A 25,039-nucleotide genomic window follows, 5' to 3' on the forward strand; every position below is an offset into this window, starting at 1 on the left:
TCATTTACCACAGCGTTTTCAGAGGGGATCCACATAGCGGGTGCCAGTACTTGCCTCTTTTTTGTGGCCGAATAATATTCCACTGTGTGGATGGACCGCTGTGTTCATTTGTGATCAAGCTGACTGGGTTTTCTGCACCATCGGGCTCTTACAAATGCTGCTGTCGTGAACATGCACATACACGTTTCGTTTGCACGTGTGGTCCCATCCCCTGACAAGCTGGAGACTCTGGATTTGTTTGTTTTTTAAAAATTTGTTTAAGTTATCACGAGAGAGAGAGAGAGGCAGAGCCTGAGCAGAGGAGACGGGGAGAGAGGGTCCCAAGCAGGCTCCACGCTGTCAGCACAGAGCCTGACACGGGGCTCAGTCTCAGAACTGTGAGATCACGGCCTGAGCTGAAACCCAGAGTCTGACGCTTAACCGACTGAGCCACCCGGGCGTCCCGAGACTGCTTTTAAATGTTGCAAAACCGGGAAAAACAGATCTCACTTTGGCACCTTTTATCCTGCCATGTCCATCACTGTGAGATCTCTGATGCTTCCTGGTTCCAGAAACCAATTCTCCATGTCCCAGAACCGCCCCCCCTTCCCCCTCCTCCATCTCGGAAACAACCCAACCACCCCCGTGTCCCAGGAAATCCCCCTCTCCCCATCGTGTCCCGGAAACTACCCCCTCTTCCCCCCTCTTGTGTCCTGGAAACCCCCCTCTCCTCCCCTGCTTGTCCCCGAAAGTCCCCCCTTCTCCCCAATCCCCCCACGTCCCAGAAACAACTCCCCTGTGTCCCCGGAACCCCCCCTCATGTTCCAGAAACTCCCCCCTCTCCCTCCCCTCCTGTGTCCCAGAACCCCCCTCCTCCCTCTCCCCCTCCCCTCGTGTCCCGGCCCCCACCCCCTCAGCGACCCGGACCCCCTTTCCCGGGAGCAGTCGGGGTGCTCTGGTCCCCACAAGAGCCGCAGGAGGACTGGAAGCAGATGTGGTCGCTCGTTGTGGTTTTTCATTGGGAACAAAATCAAACCCTACACTTCAGGTGTTTATGTCACTCCAACCTCGTGCCTAGTCTTCGTCAAGAGTTTCCGCAAAAGCCTTCTGACTCCTTTACAGACGGTGGCACGCCGTCGCCACGGGGGCACCCAGCACGTGCCAGCTCGCTCGGCGCCAGCCCGTCCCCCGTGACCGGGTTGTCCGGGCTCGGGGTCCCTTGTGCAAAGCTCGATGAGGCGCAGGCAGCCATCCCGGGCTCCAGTTAAGAGCCTGCGGTCCCCTCACGACGGAGGGTCTAGGAATTACACGTCACGACGCCCTGCACCCCACCCCTGGCAGGGGGCGCTACCAGCATCTCCCGGTGAGGCCGGCGATGCTGCCGGAGAGCCCGCGGTGTGCGGGCCGGTCCCCGCGGCAGCCACGGCTGCGGCCCGAGATGTCCACGGCCCCCAGGCCCAGAGGCCGCTTGGTTTTGTCTTGGGAATGTTCAGTCGCCGAGCCATGTTTTCGGTCTGGTCTCTGCTGGGTGACTCGTGGTGGCTGAGGGTGGGCAGAGGCCAGATGGCGCGGCCTCCTGGCTGGGAGGGGAGCTGTGTCACCGTCCCGCCCCTGGCGGGCACACAGATGAGCGCGAGAGCGAGGGGCCGCCCGGAGGCGGAGGCTCTAGTGCCCGTTTCCCCGCCTACGACGCCCTCCCCCCAAACCGACGTCCAGAGACCGCCAAGGGTCTGGGCGGTGGGACGGCAGCGGTCTCACCGAGTCGCGACACTAACCGAGCGCTTGCGTTTCAGTGCCCACGGCGGTCCCCAAGACGACCTCGGAGACCCTCAAGCACAAGATAAACCCTTCGGCGGGAGAGACCCTGCCGCACGCCGTGGACGTCTTGCTGTACACGCCCGGTAGGAGGCCTGCCCTCGCTCGGGGCTGCTCTGTGTCCGGCACTTTGGGGAGCCTGGTTTGCGTTTGGGGTCAGCCCTGAAGTGGGGGGACGGGACGCGACAGGGCGAGCGCGGACCAGGCGGGCGTCTGGCTAGTTGTTCGGGTGAGGCCCTGGGCGACGAGGCGAAGCCGGGCGGCTGCGTAGGGAGCCCCAGCGACCCCACCGGGGCGAGCGCCCCGTGGAGACTCCGCTCCCACCTAGCCGTGCCTCACGTGGCACAGCACTTTACAGCTTAGAAAGCGCCTCCACTCATGTCCTTTCTTTCGGGGGCGTTTAACCTGGGCCTGCTTCCACTGTGACGAGGGACTGCGCCCAGGACCTCGCGTTAGAGGTTGCAGGCGCGTTTCCCTTGCCCGTCCGGATGCCTGACAACACGGTTCCCCTTCACGTGGCGAGGCTGTGGCCCTGCGTCCGGCGCAGACCTCCCGGCCGAGGCGCAACGGAGGACGGACGGGAATCAGCGCCGCGAGGGGCCTCAGCCTGAACACAGACCGCCGTCGTGTCACAGGCGCAAAACCGTCGAAGATGCTTTGGCTTAAGTCTGACTTGGAAAGCGCTGTGGGGCGGGCCGCTCTGAGGGCGCAACGTGTTGGAGAGCAAAGGACTTCATTCTGGGCAGTAAAGAACCTGTGGTCTGGTGCTTTGCTTCAGCTCGTCGGGGCGTGAGTTGAGCGACAGGGAGCGTCACGGATGTGCCCTCCTGTCCCCTTCGCCCTTTGCGGTTATGGCTCCACAGCTGTCTCCCGGCCCACCCGGTTCCCGAGGGCGGATGGCAGGTCGGCGGCAAAGCAGTTTCCCAGCACGAGAGGACAGTTTATCTCGTCACCGGTTGTCCTGAAGACCCAGCAAGGGGACACACTGAGCGCGAAGGAGGACAGAGCGCGGTTGGACCTCGGGGCCCTGGAGACTTACCAGGTTCATCCGATCGAGGCTCCGTGTTGGCTGTGACACTACAGACCAGTGGGACGGGTTTTTTTGCTTTTTTTTTTTAAATGTTCCTTTACTTTTGAGAGAGAGGGAGACACAGCATCTGAACCAGGCTCCAGGCTCTGAGCTGTCGGCACAGAGCCTGATGCAGGACCCACGAACCGTGAGATCATGACCGGAGCCAGAGTCAGACGCTCAGCCGACTGGGCCACCCAGGCGCCCGAGACAGTTTTTATTGTGGTGTCTGGAGAAATGAGTGTTTTTAGAGTTAAGTCGGTTTCCTGTAAATCAGAACCGACTGGACTGTGGGCTTCCTGTCACGATGGGCTAGCTGGTTCAGACCAGCCGTCCCTCCCAGAACATCTAGAAGGGCCAGAGCACAAAACGACCACGGAGAATGGTGGAGCCCCTTTTTCCTGTGGAGCGACTGGCAGTTCTGTAAGCGGCATCTCAGAAGCGAGGAAGTGAGCAGAGCTGTGGCCGGTGCCGAGGGGCCGGAGGGACAAAACTGGTCAGGACCCGTCGAGAAGGGGACTACTGGTAAGCCCTTTAGCGGTGGCTCCGGACCCCTCCGGTTACCCACGCGCTAAGGAGCCAGCCCTCCGGCCTCGAAGCATCCCGGTCCCTGGTGAGACTGAACAGTGTAGGGTGGTATCTCCCCAAGGGGCCAGTGGAACGAATACCCCAGGAAGATTGACACGTTCGTGTCTCCTTGACATGTGACAGAGGTGATACGACAGAGCAGGGGTTTGAGGGAAGGACTGTTTTTACCATATGTGACGTCAGGGATGTCGTGTATCACGTGGAAAACACGAAGCTTGACCACAGATCGCCCAGTCGGTTCCAGGTGGATGGAAACCTACACGCGAAAGCCACTGGCGAACATAAATGAAGACAGCACCCAGCTTCTAGCAGAGAACAGAGGAGAGCGTGTTCGTGACCTTGGGGCAGAGAAGGAGACTGTACATCCACGCGAGCCGTGAAGGAAGAGACTGGTGGATCTCGCTACTGAGAGGATGGAATCGTAAACAGACACTTTGGAGGGAGTGAACCAGGTGGTCGCAGAGTGGGAGGGGCGCCGGCAAGGGCTCGGGTCAAGGGCGGGCACAGAGTGGCTGTACATCCGGGAGAGGAGCACAACCCAGCTCAAAGACAGGCAAAAGACCTGGGGCGCCGGTGGGGGGTGGGGGGGGCTCCGTTGGTTGCGCGTCCGACGCTTGACTTCAGCTCAGGTCACGATCCCAGGGCCGTGGGATCGAGCCCCACGTCAGGCTCTGCTCTGACAGCAAGAAGCCTGCTTGGGATTCTCGCTCTGCTCGCTCTCTGCCCTTCCCCCGCTTACATACAAGCACGCTTGCTCACTCCCTCGCTCTCAGACATCTTTACAACACGGGCGAGAGAGGTAATACCTCACCACGGAGGACAGCCTCCACGTGGCCGCTTAAAGGCCGCAGCCTCGTGAGCAGTTAGGGAAATGCAAAGACGTGACAGTCAAAAACCCAAAAGCTTCGTGCCCTTGGAACGGCCATCGGAGGGCCCGCCCCAGCGGGTGCCGGTGAGGATGTGGGGCCGGAGGCAGCGGCTCCTGTCCCGGCTCTCCACGCCGCACCCCCTTCCCGCTCTCCACGCCTGGCGCACCCCTGCTGCTCCTCTGCCCCCTGCCCGGGACCCCCTTCTTCGGTGATGGCCCCGCCCTGGCCCTGCCGACTGCGGCTCTCCGGGCGGAGCCGGCTCCCTCCTGGGACTTCGGGCTCCAAAGCTCGTGCCCTCTTCCTGTCCGGGGCACCCGGCATGGGCCTGGCCCTCAGCAGGTTCTCGGGCAGCGCCGGCGCCCGAGTGATGGCACCAGTCACGTGCACGTGCGTCCAAGGGTTTGCCTTTGAAAACGTTTTTGGGTTGTTTACTTCTTCAGGGCACCTAGACCCGGCAGAAAAAGTTGAAGACGCTCACCCCAAATTATGGTGTGCTCTAAGTGAGGGCAAAGTGATCGTGTTTGACGCTTCCTCCTGGACGATCCACCAGCACTGCTTCCGAGTGGGCACTTCTAAGCTGGTGAGTAAGCAGGGCGCCGTGCGGGGCGGCACTCTGCCAGATGAAGCCGCGAGTCTGCGAAGACAGAGAAGTCCACCTGGGCCCGGCGGTGGGACAGGGTATCCCACAGCATCACTCCGTATTGTCAATGGCAGGTCTTTAGGTTTTTTTGAGAGAGAGACAACGCACGTGTGAGTGGGGGGTGGGGCAGAGGGAGGGAGACAGAAAGAGAGGATCCTCAGCAGAGCCCAGGGCGGGGCTCGATCCCACGACCCTGGGATCATGACCTGAGCCGAAATCGAGTCAGACACACAACCGAGCGTCCCGAGAACCCCCGTTTTTATTCTAAGTTTAATTTTTTCATTGTGATTCTTAGTTATGTGCGTTTCGAAGACTTTTTAAGGAATAGAATAGCTTACAATCCTAGTTACAGTCAAATCGAAAGGCCGCCTTGTGAGGCCACCTGTGCTGTCCCCAGTCAGGCCAGGTAACAAGTAAAGCAGTAAGTTCTCCCAGTTACGTACGTGAAAACACTGTCCTCGTCTCACCGAGATTTTCCTTGCTGTTGAACAGAAAGAAACTTGGGTCATTATCTCAAGAAAGTGCTCCCACCTCTGGACATTGCAGTTCAGAGCAGCCACCTGAGGTATCTTCGGGCCACGAAAGAAAGACATTTGACTAAAGCCATACCAGTTCTCAGGGAGATGCCTCAAAAGAAAGGGCTTTTTCCAAGTGATTATTTCTGAAATTAGTAAGCGGGCTTCCTTTTCTAATTTATGGGACTATCTGTTGGCAAAATCAAAGCTAGCAGTGTTTTAGAAACTCTTTCTTCGGACTTCAAGAGGAGGAGCAGTGAACCACCGCCCACGCTCACTGTGCCTGGCATCAGGTCTGGTCTCACCCCGTCCACCACGATGCCAGGTTTACTCGGAAGCCTACTTGTATTTGGAAGTCTGCGTTCGGTTACCAGGAGAGGGCTGCACGTGTCACGGATGAACGCGGGAGAGACCGTCCTCAAGTGGAAAGCGAAGCGGCTCGGGAAACTGCGAGTCAGGAAGGCGTCAGGAACGCCGTTCAGTGACGTGGTTGGACGGGCTGAGATGCTCGCGTGAGCACAGCTCTGTTGCACGTGTTTGTGCGACCCGTGGATCTCTCCAGTGTGTCGGTCCTCAATTTCTAATTTCCAAGTCTCCAAAAACAGGGCACCCGGGTGGCCCGGTGGGTTCAGCGTCCGACTTCAGCTCAGGTCACGATCTCAAGGTTCATGAGTTTGAGCCCCACATTGGTCTCTGCTGTCAGCACAGAGCCCACTTCGAATCCTCTGTCCCCGTCTCTCTCTGCTCCTTCCCCTCTCAAAAAGAAATGAGCGTTTTTTTAAATAAGTTATACAGGGGCATCTGGGTGGCTCAGTCGGTTAAGCGTCTGACTTCGGCTCAGGTCGTGATCTCACGGTTTACAGGTGCGAGCCCCGCGTCGGGCTCTGTGCTGACAGCTCGGAGCCTGGAGCCTGCTTCGGGTTCTGTGTCTCCCTCTCGCTCTGCCCCTCCCCCACTTGCACCGTCTCTCTCTCTCTCTCTCTCTCTCTCTCTCAAAACTAAATTTAAAAAAACTTAAAAAACAAAGTTACACAAAAACATCTATAAATTACCATTGGTTGTTGACTTTTCTAGGCCGGAAGGAAACCCAGAGAACCCTGTCTCGCTACAGAATGGAAAACCGTGGGCAGTTGTGTTTGTGATTAGTGTAGTCAGTCCTCATTATTTGCATATTCCATGTTTGCAGATTCACCCGCTTGCTAGAGTTTATTTTAACCCTGAAGCAAATACAGTGTTTTCACGGTTATCCGCAGACGCACACGTGCGGAGCTGCTGGTGCGCGTTCCCAGCCGAGGTCAAACCGGCGGACGCTGTGTCTTGTTTCAGCCCCGGCTGGACACAGGTGCCCTCTTTGCGGCCTATTTAGTGCCACGGTTTTGCATTCTCGTGTCGTAATGGTGGTTTCTGCTGCTTAAAACGGCCCCCGGTGTAGAGCTGGGGTGCTGTCCGGTGTCCCTAAGCCCAAGAAGGCCGTGACGGGCCTTCGTGAGAGAGTCAGGCACTAGGTGAGCTGCGCTCAAGCATGAGCTGCAGCATACTTGGCCAGGAGTCCGGTGTTAATGAGTCAGCAGCGGATAAAAAATCAGATGTCTTTTTTAAAAAAAAATTTTTTTTTTAACGTTTATTTATTTTTGAGACAGAGAGAGACAGAGCATGAACAGGGGAGGGTCAGAGGGAGACACAGAATCTGAAACGGGCTCCAGGCTCTGAGCTGTCAGCACAGAGCCCGACACGGGGCTCGAACTCACGGACCGCGAGATCGTGACCTGAGCCGAAGTCGGACGCTTAACCGACCGAGCCACCCAGGCGCCCCAAAAATCAGATGTCTTTAGACAGAAGCACTTTGAACACATAAGTTTACGTACTGATCAGCAGACAGAAACGTGGCCAGGGCTCGCGGGAACCGAACCCCGGGTCCCCCCCCAGGAGCGGACGTTCGGGGCTTGCGGGGAGTGGGTAGGACAGAGCTCCTGGGAGTAACGAGAGGGGCCGGCATTCGTGACGCGTTCTCCGCCCGCTGTCAGAACTGCATGGCGATGGTGGAGCAGAGCCAGGTGTGGGTCGGCTCAGAGGACTCCGTCGTCTACATCATCAACGTCCACAGCATGTCCTGCAACAAGCAGCTCACGGACCACCGCTCCGGGGTCACGGGCTTGGCTGTCCAGAGCGGGGCACCCAGGTACGGCCGGGCCCTGCTGGGAGAAGGGGCCGCTTGGCTCCCGGGCGGGGCGGGCCGGGAGTCCCTAGGGGGAAGGGTCCGCGGTCGCCGTGGCGACCGCCTCCCGGCGCCGGGCCGGCCTGTCCTGAGCAGAGTCGCGTGACCTTCTCGTCTGTGTCGGGCCCTGAGTACAGAGGCGCGGGTCTCTGCTGTGGGCCAGCTCCGGGGTGAGCGTGGGGCTCAGGCGGCCACTTCCTTGCCTGTCCTCGGCGGCTGCCGGTCTGCCCCAAGTCTTTGGCTTGCGGACACAGCATCCCGTTTCTCTGTCTTCACACGGTGTTTTCCGAGTCCAAATCTCCCTGATGAGGATGCCCGGCATAGCGGATCGGGGCCCATCCTGTTAACCGTCACTTGAATGCTCCCGTAGAGGCCCTGTTTTCAAGTAGTGCCGCGTTCTGAGGCCCTGGGGGTTCGTGGTGGCCCTTGGTTGGGGGGTGCAGTCCGACTCCTAACATTTTTGCTTCACTCGTTCGCTGTCTTTACCGTACTAAGAACGTCAGCCCGAAGGCAGGCACCCGCGTTCTCTTTGCCGCGTGTCCTGTGCCTAGAACAGGGCCCGGCACACAGTAGGTCCTCATTTCCGGTCACCTGCTTCACCACCTGGGCCCGGGGCCCAGGGCCCTGAAGCTTGTCTGCTGCCGTCCTCCGTGCCGCCCTCCCCCGCTGCCCTGTCCCTTAGTTTCAGGGGTGCCCTCTGTCCTCAGGCCCAGCTCAGAGAGTAGCAGGTGCCAATCGGAACCTCAGCCGCTACGAGGTGAGGGGGCCGGGACGGCACGTCCTGCGTAAGGGGCTAGATTTTACTCCGCCGCCACGTTAGGTTCTGCGGAGCCGGCAGCAAACACCGACGGGCAAGGACCGGCCTCCTCAGCAAACCGTCTCCTCTGCGGGATCGGTTAGCCCCTTGCTAATCGTTCCCGCGACACGGGCAGCGTTCGCTTGGGCGAGAATCACCGTGCACGCTGTGGACCTTTATCTAATGGTAACTTCGTTGGCTTCCGGGTCAAGTGTTTTACACCCGTGTGTTCGCACCCCCAGCAAGGTGTATTCGTGCAGCGTGGACGGGACGGTCCTGGCCTGGAACGTGAGCTCCCTGCGCGTGACCAGCAGGCTCCAGCTGCCGGGCGGTGGGCTTTCGTCCATCCGCCTGCACGACGGCTGTCTGTGGTGCTGTAAGTCCTCAGCCTCTGCCCCCACGAGGGGCCCAGAACCCTGCTCCGGGGGGAGGGAACCCCAGGACGGCCTGCGGCCGGTTTGCTCTGCCTCGCGCGTCTTCAGCCGCCTGCCCCCTCCCGTGTCTGCGGCTTCCGGGAGCCCTCTGTGGCCCTGTCACTGTGTGTCAGCGCACGGGCTCGGGTTGACCCCACGTTTACCCCTCGGAGAAAGCCTCAGACTCCCCTCGGAAGCTGCTGCCCCACGTTATGTCCCCGCCCGCGGTGTGTGACAGTTGTGATCCCTCCGCGTCCCCACAAAACTGTTGCGTTTGGTACTGTAACCACCCTCGTGGGGCCGCCTGCCTCTCCCAGCCACGTGCTGGTCTGCCGCGCGTGTCGTCCCTGCAGAGACGTGGGCTCGTCAGTCTGCGCACCTGCGGTGCCGTGGGCAGGCTTGCGCGCGAGGCTTCTGTCGTCTTCGTGCCTTTCCGTGCCCCGCTTGCCCCTTCTGTCTTTGTTGCTCCGTCGAAAAGGACACGGGAAACGAGAACTTCTTACATTCCGTTTTTCTTTTTAGTGCCACATTTTCTGCGTTTTGCTTTACCTTTTGGCGGTTGCTCTAAGAATTGCAACCCGCAGGCTTACCTGTCACAGCCGGCCCGAAGCCACCAGGACCCCCCCCCACGTATCACGTACGCAGCTCACACGAGTATGATCGGTTCCACTTACCTCCTCCCGCCCCTTTGGCTGTTGCTGCTAAAAGCAGTATTTTAATGCTGCCGTCGGGATAAAGCTCGGAAAATATCGTTAACTTTTTTGTTTACGCACCCCCCGGTGTTGGCCTGTACGGTCACCATTTCGGGGGAGCTTCGTGCCTGGTTTGCCTCTGGCATCATTTCCCTTTGTGTCTCTCGTGGCCGCAGTCGGCTGTAAACAGACTGATCTTCTGCACACACTCGAGCGGTCTCTTTCCGGTGCTGCGTAGCCCTGTCTGTTCCTGATGAGAAGTCCACCGTCGCTGCTGCTGTCCTGCCGAAACGACCTGCCTGTGGCCGCTTGCGGGCCGCTCTTTGCTTTCGGGAGTTGGGCTACACTGTGCTCAGGCGGGAGCCCTTCGTGTCTGTCTTGCTTGCTCTTTACATTCAGTGGGGGAGACTTGGAACTTATCTCTTCGAGTATCTCCTTTATCCCTTCTCTTTCTCCATGTCTTCTGGGATCCTAGCTTTTTTTTTAATGTTTATTTTTGAGAGAGAGAGAGAGAAAGAGAGGATGCAAAGCCGGTTCCAGGCTGACAGCAGAGAGCCTGAGGCAGGGCTCAAACTCACAAACCTCGAGATTATGACCTGAGCCAAAGTAGGATGCTTAACCGATAAGCCACCCAGGCGCCCCTGGCATTCTGTTTACATACATACGCATGTGTGTATTCATTCTAGAATTATATTGGAATATAAGACGTATATTCTAATATACATATTAGACCATTCGGTAACACCCCACCTGTCTCAGGCTGTACTTTTTTCATGTTTTTCTCAGCTTTAGTTTGGTTAAGACCTAAAGCTTCCTCTGTCCTGTCTGCTGTTGAACCTGTCCGGCAACTTTTCATTTCAGTTCGAGAGGTTCATGTATTTTACATTTTTAAAGAACCTGCATTTCTCTTCTACATTCTTTGTGCCCATGCGTCCTCTTTATCCTTTCCTGGAAGTTATGACATTTGTTTGTAGTCAGAAGTCCTTCTCTGCCGGGTCCCAGGGCATCTGTGGGCCTGCTTCCATTCACGGCTTTTCTACTGACTTGTAGTGCTGCCTTCGTGCTTGGGGTGTAAAGGGACTTTGTTGTGCCCTGGGTGTTGTTGATGACACATCAAAGAGACTCTGGGTTAAAGCCGCCTTTAAAGAGCATTATTTTATCCTGGAAGGTCACTAAATGACTGGCCGATCATCTTGAGCCTGTGTAGAGGCTTCCTTTTAGGTTTTTCTTTGGTCAATATATTGCAGTTTTGAGCTTGTTCCTAGAGTACATAACGCTTCGTCCTGGTGTAGTCTTTATTTTATACGCATGGCTCTTTGAGGGTCTCAGGGAAATTTCCGAGGCACACACACTGGGCCTTCCCAGATAGATAAGCTACAGCATTGAAGTAGGTCTCTTCCCAGGCCAAGGATCTAAGAATTTTTACATAGATGTTTGGGCTCCCTCATTTGGGGGTGTTCCCTGTCTTTCCGGCCACACTGGCAGCCTAGCCGTGCCCTCGGCCATGGCGGACTGCAGCATACGCCAGAACGCCTTTCCTCGGCGTCCCACAAAGAACCGGGAAGTACCTTTAGGGAAAACCTGGCGTTTCTTTTCTTTCGAGGATCGTAGGCCTCAGCTCTCGCAGATCTCCACGGGCTGTTGTGTGTGTGTGTGTGTGTGCGTGTGCGTTCATGCGTGCACCACCCACCCCTGGATGCATTTTGGACTCAGAGCTGACCAGACCTTGGGCTAAAAGGTGCCTGTTAAATGCAGGGAGGGAGGTAACAGATTAGAGTGAGGACAGATAGCTTTGCTCTAAGGACAGAATCCCTTTTACCTTCCAAGTTAACTGAACGCGGTAAGCAGTTTTCCTATTTAACAACAAGAAAAGTAGAAGACAAACGCAGAGTTTCTTGAGGCAACAGAGAGCACGTGCCTAGAAAGTGTTGTCCCCGAATGAGAGTCACAAGCAGAAATCTGGGTCGCTCATCACGTGTTACCAGTGCACGTGCCGGGCCCGTGTCTGTGTCAACTCGGGACATCTGTGTGCACTGAGGCGGAACCTGGAAGACTGTGAGCCTGAGGGGCTGGAATGTTCTAGCCCAGTAGCACCATGTGAGACCTTCGTGTCTACCCCCGGGGCTGCAGGGGAAGCAGCCCACGCCGTGTGCCCAGGTCATCTCCTAGGTGGGGAGTAGACCCCAGTCCCACACCTGCAGGTGGACGTCTGCACCTTGAGGTTGCTTGCGCACCCGTGGCTCAGGCTGTGGCCTTCAGGTAGGCACTTCCGGGTTCAAATCCAGGCTTGGTCTCTGGGCAGTTGATCACTTTGGGCAGGTCCCTCACGGGCTCTTGGAGTGTGTGTCTTCATTGGAAAAGTGAGCTAGAGGGGGTGCCTGGGCGGCTCAGTTGGTGGAGTATTCGGCTCTTGATATCGGCTCAGGTCACGATTGCTATTTGTGAGTTCGAGCCCCGCAAGGGCTCATTGCTGACAGCTCAGAGCCCGACTGGGATTCTCTCTCTCCTTCTCTCTCTGCCCCGCCCCCACTTGTGCTCACCCTTGCTCCCTCTCAAAATAAAATAAACTTCGGAAAGAAAAGTGAGATAGAAATCCCACCCTCCCCTTCGAGAGCCACGGTCCTCGGTGCGCTGAGCGTTGGTGACGGCAGCCTCTTCTGTCCACGCCAGCTTCACGTACTGGGGCTCATTCTGCCGGGGCCGCTTCCTGGGGCCACGCGTCCAGCGCACTGAGGAGGGCTCTGGGGAGGGGGACAGAAGTGCCTCTCCACAGGGTGAGCCCAGGTGCTCCCAGCCAGCAGCAGGTGTCCTGGGGCCTCACGGCTCAGTCCAAGTAGGTAAGGGTTTCTGGCTGTCAGCCTCCCCACGGATGAGGCTTTGCTTATTAGGTCTCAGAAAAACCACACCGAACGGAGCCTAGAAGCAGGAAGGCGATGTGACGGCCCCTCGCACTTTCCATGACTGAAAACTCAGCTGGGCTTCCAGTCCTGGGGTGGCCACGGCCGGCAGGGGTCCTCTGCGTCGAGGCCGAGTGCCGGGGGTCCTGGGGTCCACTCGCAGGGGACGGGAAGCCGGAGTGGCACAGCCCGGGGCCGCTCCCACGTTTACCTCATGGGCTGCTGTGCCCTCCTGCCCCCATGTGTGCGAGGCTGGCCCGGTGGCCGCAGCACCAGGGGCGGGCGGCCAAGCAGGAAGCACGGAAGACAAGGACGGGCTTCACGGTGTTTCTGTCCCTGTGTCCGGGGCTGCCCCGCAGCCGGTGTCTCCACGTTCCCCGCTGCCTGGAGCCTGGTGCCCTATAGCTCTCGGGACGTGCAGATGCTTGGCTTGCAAGACGACCTTTTCCTTGAGCCGTAAACGGAAGCACTTAGTGGCCTGTGGCGCTGTCCCCTGGAGTTCTAAGCACCGACAGGGACAGGGTGAGGGCAGGCCGCGCCTTCTAGTGACAGGGGAGACCCGGGACGTCCGCGTTTGCAAAGCCTCAGGAGGGGCCGCGGGGCGGACGGTCACCAGGGTCCTGGGAGCAGCGTGCCAGCGCCCGAGCCGGCACCGGGCGGCAGCCGCTTGACCTTCCCGGCGGCCCCGGGGCACCCGCCTTCCCTCACGCTGGCTCTTCTGCTTTGCAGGCACAGGTAGCGGCATCGTGGTCGTGACGACGGGTGGATCTCTTCGTCAGGAACTGAAGGTGGAGGAGAACTCTAAGGACGCGAGCACCTCCTTCCTGGGTTTCCAGCTCCTCCCCGAGGTACCCGTCCCGGCAGCGCCCTCCGGCGGCACAGCGGAGCGGGCGCGGCCACCAGCCACACTGTGATTCCCGTTTCAGCAGGAGCAGCTGTGGGCGGCGTGTGCCGGGCTGGACGGCGTCTACATCTGGAGCCTCAGGGACCTGGCCCGGCCCCCTCAGCGGGTCCACCTGCAGGACTGCGCCGAGGTCAGCTGCATGATCAGGGTGAAGAAGCAGGTACGGCCGGGGCCACGCCTCCCCGGAGCACCCCCGCCCCGCCGCCCCCCGCTCCTGCCCGGCCGTCGAGGCCGGTCCGGGGAGGACTGGATTTGGGGGTGCGCAGGGGTCTCCCTGCCCAGGCCCGGCGGCGTGTGGCCGACGCCCCCTCCGTCTCTCCTTGGCAGATCTGGGTAGGCGGCACAGGCCGGTCACAGGGGAAGTACAAAGGGAAAATCTATGTGATCGACGCCCAGAGGAAGACGGTGGAAAAGGAGCTGGTGGCCCACACGGACGCGGTAAAGACCCTGTGCTCGGCAGAGGACAGATACGTGCTGAGCGGGTCGGGCAGCGGGGAGGGGAAGATCGCCATCTGGAAAGTCGAGTAAACGTGGGTGAACGTGCCGAGCCGGGCTGTGCTCTGAGGGCCGCGTGCCTTCCGCCCCTCGCCGGCGCTCTCCGGAGGTGGTGGCTGGGGGTGGGGGCACCGCTGTGTCCCTTGCACGTGCCCGTTTGGCTCCTCGGCCTCCCGACGCATAACGCACTTTCTCTCTCGCACTTTCCTGATTAAACTGTGCCAACAGTGTTTCGGGTTGGGGTGCTTCTCAGGCAGGCGGATGCATCAACTTGCTAATAACCTCTGTGAAGTTACCCAGTGTTGTCTAGAAGGTTCCAGAACCCATGACCAAGGGCGAGTGCCGGAGCCAGTCGGAAGGGATTTAGCCAGATCACATACGACCTGCAGACCTCATTTCTCTGGTTCTGCCTTCTCTACTTCATTCAATGAATACATTTTAAGCATCAGGCTTACAGGAGGCCTACGGCCTTCGGTTGGCTTCTTGTGGCCAGAAAAGTTCATGAGAGGAGGTGTTTTTTAAATGACTGCTTTGTGGTTGAACGGATTTGTCCCTGCCCTTGCTGTCCCCATCAGAGCAGGTGACCCAAGAGGGGACAGGGAGGGGACAGAATGCGATAAGGGTGTGTGCACATGGGTTGGGCTCGCTCATGCAGGCTCTGGATTTAACTAAGGCGAAATTCTTATAACGAAGAAACCTAGAGAAACTTTTCTACCAAAGATCACAGACGAAAACTTCCGTCTAAAATAGCACACACAACCTCATCTTCCGGTGAAGTTGCCGTCATTTGCCTTCACGTACGTTTCACCTGTCTGCCTGTGGAGTGCACGCCAGACATGTCCGTAGGAGGTGCTTGATTATTTAACCGAAGAGGATCTCATTAGCTCTAAATAACTACACATTTGCAGAAAAAGACCTTTTATACGTTTGTACTATAACATTGAGATTTCATTCCCTCAGGGTCCGGCAGGGAGGGTTCTGGGCTGTGGAGGGGGCACCCGCCTGACTCACCGTGTGAGGGCCCGTGGCCTGTCCCCCGTGGACCCGCCACGAGCTCAGCCACGGAGGGGCCTGCTGGACTCTGCCCTGGGTTTTTGGAATCAGACACTGCGCTGGACCTCACTCACCCTGGGAGGTCTCAGAGGGTCTCTGGCCAAGTTCTGGTAGCAGCTACAGGATCTCCAGACGAAAGCTTTGACCAGGACCCGGGCTGGGTCTACAGGACCTAAGCGTTTTGCAAGGTCCAGACCACTGACCCAGATTTTGGGGTGCTCTGGGAATGTGGTACAGAGAACAGCCAGGTGGCCTCATGCCCCCATGACTATGCTTACAAAGGGGGTGCGCTCCCGACTTCCAGAAGGAAGACTCGGCCATAAACAAAGCGCGGGAGGTTGAATTCTGCTTTTGCAAACACATGGAAGATTGCGGTCAAATCCTGTCAGAAACACACATGAATTATTTAATGTCCGTCCACACGTGACCAGGCGTTTTCACCTTGTCAACAGTAAATTCCTTTATTAAAGACTGAGGTCTTGTTTTCGTTCTTTATCCAACATTAACCGGTGGGAGAGATCTGTGAAATAAGACAGGACCCCTTTGGATTTGCTGTTAATTCCGAGCGCCCGTCAAGTTGTTCTAATGCAGGCGTTTCATTTCCTTTATTCTTGGTGATCATTTCCAAGATCTTACTTGACAGTGATAGAGTGGCCAGTGGGGCTTGTTGAAATGGAAAGGGTGCTTTATGCCTTCGGTATTTCCTCGGTGACCTGAAGAGGGTCCACGATGACTGAGGTGTCGTAGGAGAGCCCCAAATGAGCTGGAATTCATTCAGCAGACAATGCCCTCCTTGCCTTGGCTTCAGGAACCTGAATTCAGTTGGTACCAAAAAAGTGTTTATCTTGTACTAGAAGCCAATCTATTACAGCTTCAGCTCTCCAGCTGTATTTCAGACAACGGGAGAGAAAGCTTGCTTTTGGGTGCTGGCACGGCTCCACAACGCCGACCAAATCTTGCCCCACTTTAACTTACTGCTGAAGTTAAAGATGATCACTGGTCTTGGTGATTTGTTCTCCGAAGATGTGAACTCACCGGCTGCTCTCAAATGACAGCCTTGGTATCGGATGTGATCGTAACGTCTGAGTTAAAAGTGCATGACTTCTGTCCATTCCTAGAAGATTCCTTAGGAAGACAAAGGGGTGCTTTCTCCCCATGGCTGAGGAGGGTGTGGATAGAAAGCCAGGCAGAGTTGCCCTGCTGTCTCCAGTGCCTGGAAGTGTTTGTATTTCTTACAGCAACGCCACGGGGCCCCCAGGAGGTGAGGCAGAGAGGCTCATCTGTGAGCCGCCGCTCAGCTGTACGTGACCCCAAGCGCACACAGGGACTCCAAAGCTCTGGGTTTCTGTGCCCTGGACTAGAGCGGGGGCCCGAGGCCCTGGGTGAGGCCACGGGGCCGGCCGCCTATAAAGCGGAGGGCATTCCTTCATGCTGGGTTGGTTTGGTGGCTGTGAAGGGCATTCCACTGCTGGGCCCAGAACAGCCCAGGGAATATCCACCCAGGCTGCTTGCCGGGCTCTTGTGAAAATATTCAGAAAGAGCTTGTAAAGAGGCAACAGTGGCTGAAGGAGGCTGAGCAGCGGCCCTTTCTGAGGCCCTGCCCCCAGAGGCTGTGGGGGTGGCCCTAGAGATCTCCAGATGAGGTCATCCTGGCTTAGGGAGGGCCCTAAATACAGTGACAGGTGTCCTCAGAAGAAGAGAAGACACAAGAGACCACCAGGCACATCATCTACAAGAGACGCACGTTAAATATACAAACACCCGGGAGAAGAGCCCGGGGGCAGTGGGCGGGGGTGGGGTGCGCACAGCTATGCGTGTCCGACAAAACAGCCTCCAGCTCAAGGTACAGACACGGTGTGCGTGGTGCTGAAAAGGCGACTCAGTTCATAGTGATGCCATTATTAATTCATACAATGTAATAATCCTTGAGAGCACTTAACGGAGATTCGAGACCCTTGAGGGAAACGTGGAGGAACCATAGGAGGAGATGGTCACGTCCACAGTAGTTGGGAGACGTTAACACCCTTCTCTTCGGTAAGTGACAGAACCAGTGGACAAAACATTAACAAGCACATAGAACATTCCCCACCGTCCACCAGCGAGACCTGGCATTATACATTACCCCTCACAATAGCAGAATATCCCTTCTTTTCAGGTGCGCATGGAGTGTTCAAGCTAGACCATGTGCTGGACCATAAAATAAGTGAAAAAATTTAAATCTTACAGAATATGTTCTCAGACCATACCAAAACTTAGACTGGAAATCAACAGCAGTAATTGCCTAAAAATCCCCAAATTGGAATTATATTGCAAATTAAAAATTACTTCCAAATAACCTATGGGTCAATAGTATCACAAAGGAAATTAGAAAATACTAAATTTGTGGGGTGCAGTTAAAGCAGTTCTAAGCTTAGAAAAGCTATAGCTTTAAATGCCTCTATTTTTTTTTAAGGGCTTTGTCATTTATTCTTTTTCTTTAAAGCTTGTTTATTCACGTTGAGAGAGTGTGTGCGCGCACGTGAGCGAGGCAGGGCCAGAGAGAGGGAGGCACAATCCCAAGCAGGATCCATGCTTTCAGCACAGAGCCCGATGTGGGGCTCGATCCCATGAACTGTGAGATCACGACCTGAGCCGAAACCAAGGGTCAGATGCTTAACCGACTGAGCCACCCGGGCGCCCCCGAATGCCTCTACTAGAAGAAAGGTTTAAAATTAAACCTCCATATTTAATCCAAAATAAGGAGGGAAATAACAAAGATAAGACCAAAATCAATGAAATGAAAACCACAATCAACAAAGCCAAAAGTTGGTTCTGTAAAGTAATTGGTAAAGTCTAGTAAAACCAACCACGAAAAAAGGGGCAAATTATCAACATCATGAAAGGATGATTTCACTGATAGACACCAAAACGGTACCATGAACAACTTTATGGCAATAAAGTTGATTCAATATACACATTTCTTGAGAAACACCTTCATGAAACCAGCGCAAAAAATAGAAAACAGTCCTGGGAGCCCCGAGGGCACAGTTGCTTGCGTGTGTCAATTTTAGCTCAGGTCATGATCTCCTGGTTCTTTGGGATGGAGCCTCTTTCAGAGCTCTGCACTGACACTGTGGAGCCTGCCTGGGATTCATTCTCTCTGTCTCTACCCCCCCCCCCCCCCGCCATGCACTTTTTCTCAAAATAATCCTTTAGAAATAATAATTACAGTCCTACATCTACTAAGGAAATTGACTAGTCAGAATCCTTCCCACTCAGAAAACCCCAGGCCTTGTGGATTTCGTTAGTGAATGTAACAAACTCTTAAGGATGGAATATTGAAAACCCACAGAAATGTCTCAGGATAGAGAGCACTTCCTGATTCACTTACGAGACCAGTGTGACCCTGTACTAGAATCCGACAAAAATAAAATTACAGATCAGTTCCCCTCAACCATGGATGCAAACTTTGTGAACAAAATATTAGCGAACTGAATCCGGCAACATTTTAGAAGGATAATACAGCATGACCAAGTGCATCCAGAAATGCAACGTTAATTTAACACTTGGAAATCATCTGTAAATTCCACATGTTAGCAGAATAAAGGAGAAAAGCCACAACCGTCATCTCCACAGATGCCGGAAGAAACGGACACAATAAAATAGCCATTCACGATAAATATGCTGGCAAACTGAAAGGGAACTTCCTCAGACCGATAGCGCCCTCGGGAACCTGCCGCAGACGTCATGCCTGATGGTGGCCATCTGGCTACTCCCCTCCCCTCTAAGACGGAGGACAGGGTAAGGACGCACGCTTTCGACGCCCCATTTGACACCGCACGTCACGTCCTGGCCAACTGCATGAAGGCAAAAATAAATAATTAGAAGATTGGACCAGAAGGACAAAACTATCAGGGCACCTCGGGGGCTTAGTCAGTTGAGTGTCTGACTCTTGATTTCTGCTCAGGTCATGATCTCAGGGTCGTGGGATTGAGCCCCGAGTTGGGCTCTGAGTTCAGTGTGGAGCCTGCTTGGAATTCTCTCTGTCAGTGGGAACCCTCTTGCACTGCTGGTGGGAATGCAAAAACTGGTGCAGCCGCTCTGGAAAACTGTGGAGCTTCCTCAAAAAATTAAAAAAAAATTAAGAACTACCCTACAACCCACCAATAGCACTGCTAGGAATTTACCTAAGGGATACAGGAGTGCTGATGCATAGGGGCACTTGAACCCCAATGTTTGTAGCAGCACTTTCAACAATAGCCAAATTATGGAAAGAGCCTAAATGTCCATCAACTGACGGATGGATACAGAAGCTGTGGTTTATATACACAGCGCAATACTACTTGGCCATGATAAAGAATGAAATCTGGCCTTTTGTAGCAACGTGGATGGAACCGGAGGGTATTATGCTGAGTGAAATGAGTCAGTTGGAGAAAGACAGATACCATGTTTTCACTCATAGGTGGATCCTGAGAAACTGAAAAGACGACCATGGGGAGGGGGAGGGGGAAAATAGTTACAAACAGAGAGGGAGGGAGACAAACGATGAGACTCTTAAATCCAGAGAACAGACTGAGCGTTGATTGGGGGGGGGGGGGGGGGGAGGGGAGAGTGGGTGATGGGCTTTGAGGAGGGCGCTTGTTGGGATGAGCCCTGGGTGTTACATGTAAGTGATGAACCACGGGAACCTACCCCAAAACCAAGAGCACACTTTACCCACTGTATGTTAGCCAACTTGACAATAAATTGTATTAAAAAAAAAAAAAAAAAAGGCATTCTCTCTCCCTCCCCCTGACCCCTCACCCACTCACGCGCATGCATGCACACACTCTCTCTGGGAGAAATTAAAAAAAAAAAAAGACAAAATCTATTCATAGCCAGCCTTATTGGTTACATTAATCATAATCTATTTTTTAAGAAACTACGAGAGCAAGCAAATTTAGCAAGATCACGGATACAAATTCAATACAGAATGACTGCATTTCTGTATTTTAACAGCAAAAAGTTGGAAAATGTAAAAACTAGGACTTACTTTAAAAACACATCAAGTAGGAATAAACTTTAAGATGGGCGAGACCTGTACACTGAGAGCTCAAAAACACCGCTGAGAAGTTTGAAAAGGCCTAAAGAAATGAAAAAACATACTGTATTTATGGATGAGAAGACTAACTACTGAAAGATGTTAGTTCTCTCCAAGAAAACCGAGTGGATTCAATTTAATTCCAGTCCAAATCCCAACACAATTTTTAAAAACACGTATCGACAACTCAGCGTGCGCACACACACACGTGCACACAGAAATGCAAAGGTGGATTAGTCAAGACGACCTTGAAAAACATCAAAGCTGAAGGACTCACACTATGTGATTTAAAGCTTCCCCAAAAAGGGGCGCCTGGGTGGCTCCGTCGGTTCGGCGTCCGACTTTGGCTCAGGTCATGAGCTCGCAGTTCATGAGTTCAAGCCCCACGTCAGGCTCTGTGATGTCAGCCCGGAGGCTGCTTCGAATTCTGTTGTTTCTCTCTCCCTCTCTCTCTCTGCCCCTTCCCTGCTCACTGTCTGCCTGTCTCTCTCTCTCTCTCTCAAAATAAATAAATAACCATTTAAAAGAAAAACCAGACTGACAGAAAATATTTACAATGCTATATCTGCCAAAGACGTAGATCCATAAAATATAAAGAGCCTCTACAAATCAATAAAAAGTCAAACTACTCAATTTGAAAATGGGCAAAGGACCCTTTACCAATGAGGATATATGGATGGCCAATTTGAAAAGATGCTTAAAAAACATGAGTCATTAGAGAAGACGTATTAAACCCCGATGAAATACCACCTGATATTCATTAGAATGGTTAATATTAAAGAGCACAATCACGAATATGGATTAGGGTATGAAGCAAATGAACTTACCGTGTATAACAGTAGTAACTCACTGCTGCACAAAAATAGCATAACCACTTTGGGAGAACTGCCTGCCAGTTCCTTATGGGCACATACCTACCCTACAAGCCCACAATTCCATACCTCGCCTACCCAAGAGGAATGAAAACCTAGGTGTACAAAGAGACTCTTGAGACTATATTCACAGCATCTTTATTTGTTTTTTAACATTTATTCATTTCTGAGAGTGAGAGAGACAGAGCATGAGCGGGGGAGGGGCAGAGAGCAAGGGAGACACAGAATCGGAAGCAGGCCCCAGACTCCGAGCTGTCAGCACAGAGCCCGACACGGGGCTCGAACCCACAGACTACAAGATCACGACCTGAGCTGAAGTCAGACGCTTAACCGACCGAGCCACCCGGGCGCCCCGCAGCATCTTTATTTGTAACAGCCCTAAACTGGAAACCCCCATCAACCAGAAAATGGATGTGGCATGTCCTCACAGTGGAATACTTCCTCTACATCAGTGAAAGGGGACTGACCCGCTACGCACCCAGCAGTGTGGACAACTCTCCGAAGGAGTGCGCTGAGTGGAAGCAGCCAGACAGAAGGGCTACCAACTGTAGGAGTGTATGTTTCCACTCATAGGAAGTCCAAAACAGACAAAACCGATGCACGGTGACTGAATTTCATGGCAGTGGTTCCTGACGTCTAATGTCATCGGTCTAAGTGTAGGGTGGGAATGAATTTGAAGGCATCAGGAGAACCTTCTGGAGTGAAAGGGATGTCCTGTGCAGACTTTACGTTAGTTACTGTGGGGTGTGCATATGTCAAAACTCGCACTCTCACACGCCTCTGTGCCCGTCGCTGTAAGTTCACCTCAATTAAAAACCACAACAAAAAAAAGTCACTATGGATCCTATAAGCTATTGGGAGAGAGAATACGGGGATATTTCAAATTGGATGCCAATAAATTTGACAACTCGGCTGGAACGACAACAGTATTTGAAAGGCACAAGCAACCAAAGCTCATTCCAGAAGAAACAGAGAACCTGGGGAGCCCTCTATCGAACCAAGAGATTGAACCCATCCCTTAAAACCTTCACATGAAGAAAACTTGACAGAGAATTCGCCGATGAGCTCTCCCAAACATACGGGGAATAAATATAAATTCTATGCTAATTTTTTTTTCATAAAAACAAGAAGAGTGAACACTTTGCCGTCTCATTATGAGCCCAGTATTACCTGGCTACCAAAGCCAGACAGGACATTACAAAGGGAACAAACAGAACCATTTCGTTTCATGAACCTTAAATCTTTAATAACATTTTAGAAATTCGATTCCGGCGATAAATAACAAGGACAATACCTACGACCAAGTGGAATTCATCCCAGGAATGCAAGCCTGGTATGTAACATTCGAGACCGGCTGATGGATTCACCCTATTAACAAACTCAGAAAGAGAAACCACCTGTTCATCTCAACAGACTCAGAAAGCACACGTGACATGATGCAGCGTCCACGCACGACGAAAGCTCTCCGCGAGCCGGGAACAGAGTGTCGGCTCAATCAGGAGCCACTACAACGGCCCCACAGCAAACACTACACTTAACGGCCAAAGACTCCACCTCTCCCTCTCGATTCAGGAACAAGGCACTCTTCTTTTCCTCGGAGACTAGGAGAAAATACTCGAAAAATATTTACCAGATGAAGGACCTGAGGCAAAAAGTCCAGCTGGACATTCCACTCCGGAAGATGCACAGATGGCAAACACGGGAAGGAGGCTTCACGTGCAAGGATGTGCTCACTACAGCCAGAGCGAGACCGCGTGTTACACGAGCCGGTTTCAGCCGCACTGGCCGGAAGCCGGCCACGAGGTGAAGCACCTAGGACCCTCGGTCATTGCCAGGGGCGTGCGGAGCCCCACTGGGAAACATCGGGCGGCTTTTCATAGAGTTAAAATCTACACACCCACAGGACCCAGCCATCCCTCTCAGGCACTTCTGGAAGAGAAGGGAACACCCAAAGTGCTCAGCTGTGCACCGCGGTTTCGGTCGTAATAACCACAACGTACAAACAGTCTCCGTGTCCGTGAGCTGAATGGATAAGCACACGGGGTGGCATGCTCGTTTACCGGGGCCCTCATCAAGGTAATGATACCTGAAATTACGTGGGTCTCAAAAATTCTATACCGAACGAGAGAAACTGTGCACAAAAGCCGTCCCTGCCGTGTGATTCCACGTCCACGAACTGGAGGCAACGATGGTGGTGACGCAGAGCAGATCCGTGGTTGTTACACGTGAGAGGTGGCAGGAGGCATGCCTACAACAGGGAACACGTGTTGCCGTGAACGTGTGTGTGGAGGTTTTTGCCTGAACGCGTGTTTGCACGTTCTCTGGGGCGCACCCCTTGGCGTGTTCGAAACTACTGGGTTGTACCACAGCTGTGCGTATGTGCAAGCTTTTGAGTCACTATCGATCACGATTACGGAGGTGGATGCCATTATGTTGGTCCGAACGTACCAAGTTGTGCATTTAGTATTGGTCAATCTTGGGGACGCCTGGGTGGCTCAGGCGCTCGAGCGTCCGACTCTTGATTTCGGCTCAGGTCCTGATCCCACAGTTTGTGAGTGTGAGCCCCACGTCGGGCCACACGCCGACACTGCACACAACCTGCTTAGGATTCTCTCTCCCTCTCCCTCTGCCCCTCCACCACTTGCACGTGCACGCTCGCTCGCTAGATTTAAAAAAATTTTAATTTCTTAAAATGATTTTTTAAAATAAAAATCAAGCCGGTCAATCTTATTGCATGTAAATTATACCTGAATAAAGCTAATTTTTAACACACACACACACAAATCTTGTCACATGGACAAGGTGACGCCACATCTCTACTCACTCTGTACGGTGTAGACCCAGCCAGGTCCCGAGTCTCCCGTGCCTGTTCCGGGAGGACCGCCTTCCAACAGGTAGATCGGGGTGGGGTGTGTCCGTTGCCTCCAGATCCGCCTCTGCAGGGATCCTCTACCTCTGCGTGGCACCGCGAGCACTTCAGATCGCGCCACCTTGTTCAGTCGGATTCTGTCTGCTTTCCATCCTTCCAGGACTCCCGCCCTTGTCTGAGTGTACGTGTGTATATGTTTCCTTTCACTTCTAAGAGCCTGGAATATGACACTGTCCACCTTTCGGTATCTCCCAGAGCGGTTTCCTGACCTAAAAATTATAATACGGTCTCCTCCCCTCCATTTGTTGGAAGAACCAAGTACCATAATGATGAAAAGAGCCGTGCAAATGGAAGCAAATAAAAAGCTGATAATTACAGCCGATGTGTTCTCCAGACTGAGTTAACAGCCAGCTGTGCGACCTCATGAATAATTGAGCTCTTTTCACAAACCGTTCTTGTCTACATACACCCTACTTGAGGTGTCCCACTCTGCCCAGGAAAATCCTCAAGCGCGCCACCCAGAAAAATTACATTACTGCTGTGTCTTTAGAAAGACAGATGTGATATACACAGGTAAACAGATAAAGAAAACTTCACTTTCTAACAAACACCCCCCCACCCCCCCCCACCCGCCCACCCCCCGTTTATCCTGTTAGAAGGATGTAGTGCCCCTAGCTGGGGCACCTGAGTGGCTCAGTCGGTTGAGCATCCAATTCTTGATTTTGGCTCAGGTCGTGATCCCAGCTTTGTGGGATCGAGCCCCGCAACAGCACCGCGCTGAGCTTGGAGCCTGCTTGGGATTCTCTCTCCCCCTCTGCCCCACCCCTGCTCGCGCTCTCTAAAATAAAAATAAAAGTCGCAGACCTACGTGTGCTAACAAGATGATTAAATATCCCGCTAAACAGAACACGCAGTCTGCAAACCCTGCGGTGCCTGCGTTTTTGTGGAAACAGCCGATTCTGCGGTGGTGCGAAGGGGGAGGCGCGGCCTTTGGGCGGCAGGGGGCGCTGTGGCTGCGGGCGTGCAGGAGCCCTGCGCGCCTCTCCCCCCAGCCCCGCCCAGCGCCCCCGCCCCCGCCCCCGCCGTGGAGCCTTTGAACCAACCAACCTGTGGTCCCGGGTCAGAGGCGGCCTTGGGCCACCCCCACCCCCCCCCCCATTTCCTCTGGGGCCGAGCAGGGGTGGCAGCAGCTTCCGCAAAGCAGGGCCCCACCCGGCCTGAGGTGCAGGCACCCCAGCCCCGCGGCCTGGCTGCTTACCTGTGTGGCCGGAGGTGCCTGCCAGACCTGCGGCCACGCCG

At 54.4% G+C, this 25,039-nt stretch overlaps 1 protein-coding gene across 7 annotated transcripts in view; it reads left to right on the forward strand.

Moving 5' to 3' along the window:
- DENND3 (DENN domain containing 3) overlaps positions 1-25,039 on the forward strand; it is a 113,029-nt gene that overhangs the window by 35,995 nt on the left and 51,995 nt on the right. For 2 of the 7 annotated variants that reach the window (XM_019459729.2, XM_053896486.1), the window contains 7 exons: positions 1,773-1,880; positions 4,761-4,900; positions 7,500-7,654; positions 8,729-8,862; positions 13,218-13,336; positions 13,415-13,552; positions 13,720-15,415. In XM_019459729.2, coding sequence (XP_019315274.2) covers positions 1,773-1,880; positions 4,761-4,900; positions 7,500-7,654; positions 8,729-8,862; positions 13,218-13,336; positions 13,415-13,552; positions 13,720-13,920 — 995 coding nt within the window. In that variant the 3' untranslated portion in view covers positions 13,921-15,415. Of the gene's footprint in view, positions 1-1,772; positions 1,881-4,760; positions 4,901-7,499; positions 7,655-8,728; positions 8,863-12,479; positions 13,337-13,414; positions 13,553-13,719; positions 15,416-25,039 lie in introns of those variants that run through there. The other 5 variants (XR_008419985.1, XM_053896484.1, XM_053896485.1 and 2 more) reach the window with 5 other exon arrangements.

This window comes from Panthera pardus, unplaced genomic scaffold (assembly GCF_024362965.1).
Source record: "Panthera pardus isolate Hobbes unplaced genomic scaffold, ASM2436296v1 HiC_scaffold_7, whole genome shotgun sequence".
NCBI classification, from domain to species: Eukaryota; Metazoa; Chordata; class Mammalia; order Carnivora; family Felidae; genus Panthera; species Panthera pardus.